The 5,781-nt window shown below is 37.5% G+C and overlaps 1 protein-coding gene across 2 annotated transcripts; it reads left to right on the top strand.

Moving 5' to 3' along the window:
* The first annotated feature begins 1,446 nt into the window (after positions 1 to 1,446).
* Positions 1,447 to 5,552, top strand: LOC109157968 (WD repeat-containing protein 82-B). Of its 2 annotated transcripts, XM_019305776.1 has the most exons (11): positions 1,447 to 1,676; positions 1,880 to 1,980; positions 2,095 to 2,204; positions 2,284 to 2,350; positions 2,777 to 2,876; positions 4,292 to 4,408; positions 4,485 to 4,622; positions 4,717 to 4,798; positions 4,948 to 4,997; positions 5,201 to 5,432; positions 5,504 to 5,549. In XM_019305776.1, the coding sequence occupies exons 1-10, from the start codon at positions 1,605 to 1,607 to the stop codon at positions 5,381 to 5,383; spliced, it is 1,020 nt and encodes a 339-aa protein (XP_019161321.1). In that variant the 5' UTR covers positions 1,447 to 1,604; the 3' UTR covers positions 5,384 to 5,432; positions 5,504 to 5,549. The 2 variants fall into 2 exon arrangements, with proteins under 2 accessions (XP_019161321.1, XP_019161320.1); XM_019305775.1 differs by having other exon boundaries at positions 5,201 to 5,552.
* Positions 5,553 to 5,781: the final 229 nt, after the last annotated feature.

The raw sequence follows: 5,781 nt of genomic DNA, 5'->3' as shown, positions 1-5,781 counted from the left end.
ATTAGTTAACAAGGGCAAAGTTGGAATAATTCAAGGTAATCTAAGATTACTTAAAAAAATGGGGGTAATCACATTACCTTGAAACATTACCGCCACATCAGCTTTCAGGTAATATAACATTACCAGGTAATCTTATAACTTGAACCAAACAAGGTAATATAACATTACCAAACTCAGATTACCTAGGTAATCTAAGATGACCTGAACCAAACGCCTCCTAAGGACATTGTGAGAGAGATTGAATGTGCCATGAACGCTTTTTGGTGGGGGCCGAGCATGGCAGCCACAAGGATATACGATGGAAAGCCTGGACTCACATGTGCACACTTAAGGATTGGGGTGGTATTGGCTTCCGGAAGTTGAATCTATTTAACATTGCTTTACTTTGCAAGCAAGCTTGGAGACTCATTCAGTTTCCCTCTTCCCTTGTTGCAAGAGTTTTCCAAGCAGAGTATTACCCGAGCTCTACTTTTCTGGATGCTAGACCTAGTAGTAATCCTTCTTTTATTTGGAATGTTCTTCAATCTACCAAAGGATATCATAAGATGCCACAACCATTAGAGAGTCGGTAATGGTAACACCATCCAAATTTAGAGGGACAGGTGGCTTCCCAATCCCTCAAACCCCCATATCACTACCCATCCCTGCACTATTTTTGTCATAGGTCATAATTATACATTCTTGAAATATTTATTTTTATAAAAAATTGATAATATACTTAGAATACCGAAATTTGGAACACTAATTTTTTTTTTGAAGGTCAATCTTGCGATTGTATTAATGAATCAAAGCCGAAATAGTGTCAGGTGGGATAGCATCCCAGTACATAGCTTGATCCTGAGTAAATGCTAACGTAGCTAAAGTATGCGCATGTAAATTAACCTGCCTAGAAATATAATCCAAAGTAATACGATTAAAAAACGACATAAACGTCCTGCACTGGTCAACTGTGACCCCAACGTACGAATGTATCGGCGTATGATGGTGCCTGAATATCGCTGCCAATTCCATGCAATCCGTGAGTAAACTTACTGATGTGGTGTCCCGTTCAAGTAGCCAGGACAAAGCCTCCTTGTATGCCTGAGCCTCCGCCATAAGTGGTGAAAAACAAACTGGTAACTTGCCATTCCTTGCTGCCACAAACGAGCCATCTGGCGCTATAATTACCATACCGTAAGTAGCCTCGCCCGTGTCGTGCCGGAAACCCGCGTCCACATAACATCGTAGACCACCCCCTCCTGGACCATTCACGTGGTCCGTCGCCGGTGTCGGGTTGGTTCGGCCAACATGAGCAGTGCTGTACGCCTGCAGTGTTACGGTGGCTGCTCTGACCAACTGGGACATTAGACTATTTACGCAATTTGTTTGTGGTAACTAATTCAATATACTAAAATGGAGGTTTATCAATGACCCATATTATATTATTATAATGTGGACCATGTTCACGGTATAATTTGCCGGCGTTTCGAGTAATCGCTATTCGGGAACGGGAGCTAATCAGAAATAGTGAAGCGGCCACCGGTAAACGCTTTCTTTGTCGGCCTAAAACCCTAGACGCTAAACAGAGAACAAGGCTCCAACAAGCGCTGTGATTCTTCGACAGGATGAAGGCACTCTCCGAGCTTAACGACGACATTGTTCGTAGCATGACAGTAGGAGCCGTCTTCTCTGATTTTGTGAGTATCCCTTACGTGTTTTAATCCTCGTAGCATGAACGTGCTCTTCCAATAGAAATTGTTCTTCCAATAACTTCATCAGAACTACAAATCTTCGATGTTCTGAAATTCAGTTTACTTAATTTTGCCGAAAAGCATCACTCTGATGCGTTGATGTTCAAGTATTTAGACTTTTGGACCCAACTTTTACTTCTTTTGCGTAGGGTGGAAAGATAAGTTCACTTGATTTTCATCGGACTGCTGATCTATTGATAACTGCAAGCGAGGATGATTCTGTTAGACTTATTGACATTGCAAATGCCAAGTAAGTTAGCACACCAAAGGATCCTCTGCTAAGGATATCGCATTTTTGTTTGACATTTAATTCTGAATATATGACTAGATGATTTTCTCTGAAGGGTTTGCTATGAACTTTCAGACTGTTGAAGACCACATATCATAAGCAGCATGGAGCTGATCAAGTATGCTTTACCCATCATCCTAGTTCTGTTATATGCTCTTCAAGACACAATATTGCCACCCATGAAGGTATTAATTTGTGGACAAATTCTAATTGTCAGTCTATTGAGATTGTACCTGACGTGCCCTGCTATAAATCTGCTGCCAGAATCATTGCGATACCTATCCATGTATGATAATCGGTGCCTCCGTTACTTTAAGGGACATAAAGAGAGGTAGGCTCTATGGACTACTTGGACCAATCTATCTCCAGAGTTTCAGTCAGGCTTATTTTATTGATAGCATTTTGGCCTCATAGTTTGTCTGAATTGGAAATGGTAGAATTGCAATATTGTTATCTTCAATATTATTTTCGTACCTATCATAGGGTGGGGAAAAGATGAGAGAGTCAGCTCATCTATATCATTAAATAATGAGAGAATTGCAATATTGTAATCTTCAATATCATTTTCCTACCTATTAAAGGTGGTAAAAGATGAGGATGAAGCTTGTCTATATCATTATCATTTTTCAAAGGAGAAAAAAGGAAGTCATAAAATTAGATCATTCTTTTTCCTATTATTCTAATCTCCTTTCCATAACACTCTTATACATGTTGATATGCTTATCTGTGTTCATTTGTTATTGTGAGTTGGATACAGGGTTGTGTCACTGTGCATGTCTCCCGTTAATGATAGCTTTATGTCTGGTTCTCTTGACCACTCTGTCAGAATATGGGATCTCCGTGTAAATGCTTGCCAGGTTTGTTGACAATTTATTTTTTGTTTTTATTTTTAGCATGACCTATTTGTGTTTAACTTAACTAAAGACATAAGTTGGTTACTGACGCCCTTTAGTTTTTGTGTCTGTGCTAGTTGGTTGTCATTATTATTCTACTGCAAAAATGGAAAAGAACATTTATATACACATCAACATATAAAGGAATTACATAATGCCTATCATTTGTTGAAAGCAATAACTTTGTCGCTTAAAGCAATGGAGTGATGCGATCGAAGGCTTATCGCCTTGATTCAACAAAGTGCAACAATATATGAAAGTAGACTGAATCAATTGCTTAAGTGCAGAGCGAGTGCTGCACAAAGCTTGCTTTTATACATTGTGTGAAATCAACACATTTTGAGGAATTTAGGGTTACAACTATTTCACATAAGATTGCCCACACCTTAGGAATAAGCCCATAGCCTCCAATTGAAGTTTTGAATGGCCAACAACATTTTTTTTTTTTGGCCAACAACATTTGAAGTTCGCAATTTAGGTATGTTCAATTGCTTCACCTCTGGTATGTTCTTTGTTCTTTGGCCATGACTCTGTTGTTCATCCATCAATCTCTTCATTGTTTGCCCAGAAGAAGCTTGATCACCACTGTGCTTTTCTCTTTCTCCGTTTGCTTTTAGTCATCCTTTGGGTAAAAAAAAGACTAAAAGAGAGCCCTAAAATGTGGGAATTGGGGCTCTCCACACCCCATGTAATTAGTGTTGTGTTTATAGAATGTGTTAATTATGATGCTTGATTAATATGTATTCAATATGATGCTTGTGTTTTATAAATATTAATGATTGATGAATAATGGAATTTATGATTTATTATTATTTTTATTATGCTAATTGTAGAATTTTGAACACTTGTCAAAAGCAATCATTCTTAATGGAGATATACTCATATACATCAATGATTAAGGATGCAATATGCTTGTATTGTTATAAATTGATGCCAACTATATAGTATTTTTGTCTTCAAATTTGCATTATAGACCATTTATATTATATATATCATGCAAAAAAGACATTTTGCTTTGTGCTTTAAAGTGAGGCAGAGCCTGTTTCCCTTTTGTACATAACCGTTTTAAAAAACTTTGATTGGCCTCTTCTAAAACAATTCCTGAATATGCTAAATTTGTTGTCTTGTTGGTAATATATGTAGCACTGGTCTTGTTTTATTTGAAGTTAAGTTCATTTTGATTTTAAAGAAATACAGAACATTTCTTAGTTACGAAAAAACTCATATCTTATCTAAGAAGCAATACCAGTATGCAAGAAGAGTGGAAAGAACATCAAGAGTGGCTACTAATTTGTCAATTAACCTGCAATTCCATGCATCTTATACTCTTCCAGAACATAATACCCAGTTTGATAGATGCTTATTGTTGTTGTTTTCAGGGGATTATGCATCTTCGAGGCAGGCCGACAGTTGCTTATGACCAGCAAGGTCTTGTATTTGCAGTAGCAATGGAAGGTGGCGCCATCAAATTGTTTGATTCTAGATCATATGATAAGGTTTGGGTCTCATATGGTGTTCTTTGCTTTGGACAAAGTGATTTCATGAGAAGTGATCGCCCCATCTTATCTGTAGGGACCCTTCGATACATTCCTTGTTGGCGGGGATACTGCAGAGGTTTGTGATATAAAATTCAGCAATGATGGCAAATCAATGCTTTTGACGACTACAAGCAATAACATTTATATCCTTGATGCTTATTGTGGAGAGAAGGTTATGTTCGTCATCACAGGTTTCTGCTTGTATATATGATTGTTTTTACTTGTCCTATGAAACTAATAGAGATTAAATTTGTTTTGCCATGTAGCGAGGTGGATTTAGTGTAGATCCATCTCCAAACACAACAATAGAGGCAACCTTTACTCCAGATGGACAATACGTTTTGTCAGGTACTGCATTTATGTTCTGCTTAAATAAGAGATCCCATGTTTTAGAAAATCCAATTAATAGTCATACACATGTAAATACATGTTATGACAATACAGAACAATAATGTTGTGGTTGTCTGTGATAGTTAAACTGATACTTGATTATGTAGGCTCTGGGGATGGCAACTTGCATGCTTGGAACATCAAAAACCCAAATAAGGTACACTTTCTTCTTGACTTGGATGGCAAAACTTGGGCAAGATCATAGAAATTTGTAATGGTTCGCTTGCTAGCTGTTTGGATTGCGAATGTATTGATTTGTGCAAGATAATAGAGAAGCACTAGACTTTGTGGCATTATTGCAGCTCTACCACCATAACATACCCATATTTACAGCACATCCTAATTATGCCTGTTTTATAGGTGGCTTCCTGGGATAGCTATGTAGGCGTTGCATCTTGTATGAAATGGGCTCCAAGGAGGGTAATGTTTGCAGCTGCATCTTCCATTCTTACCCTTTGGATACCTGATCACTCAAAGCGACCGACTGATTCTGGCACAACTCATCCTGAAACCGCAGCACATCCTGAAGAAATCATTCAATGAAGTGCTGACCATTCATTTTTCCTTCCCAGTAAAGTTTTATGCTTTTCCCATCTTATGGGCACACATTTGAACAGATACTACAATGTAATAGAGTTAGTAGCATTAAAAAAAAAAAAAAAAATCTTAAGGGCACACAAATTTAAGATGTAGGCAATGTATTTTCTCCCAATTTTCTGATGATTTTGCTTTTTACAAGTTTCTATGTACATGCAAATTGATCAGCAAGCAACAAATTGAGCTTACTATAGTTTGATAACATGAATGTGCCTTGGTAGACTACATGAGAGAATAACCTGGTAACGCTCAATTATTATTGTATGGACCATGGTGCACACAAGTTGTGTGGACCATATTTTATAGACTGTAAAATAATGTACATTCAGTACAAAAATTTTGTA

The sequence above is a fragment of the Ipomoea nil genome, unplaced genomic scaffold (genome assembly GCF_001879475.1).
Source record: "Ipomoea nil cultivar Tokyo-kokei standard unplaced genomic scaffold, Asagao_1.1 scaffold2805, whole genome shotgun sequence".
NCBI lineage: Eukaryota > Viridiplantae > Streptophyta > Magnoliopsida > Solanales > Convolvulaceae > Ipomoea > Ipomoea nil.
This window is presented reverse-complemented; position numbering and strand designations above follow the sequence as displayed.

Bases quoted from the DNA above. Each gene is read 5' to 3' on its own strand.
- LOC109157968 (XM_019305775.1), top strand. From the start codon at position 1,605: ATGAAGGCACTCTCCGAGCTTAACGACGACATTGTTCGTAGCATGACA. The intron at 1,677-1,879 runs GTGAGTATCCCT...TCTTTTGCGTAG, and splicing joins GAGCCGTCTTCTCTGATTTT to GGTGGAAAGATAAGTTCACT. The intron at 4,409-4,484 runs GTTTGGGTCTCA...TCTTATCTGTAG, and splicing joins ATTCTAGATCATATGATAAG to GGACCCTTCGATACATTCCT.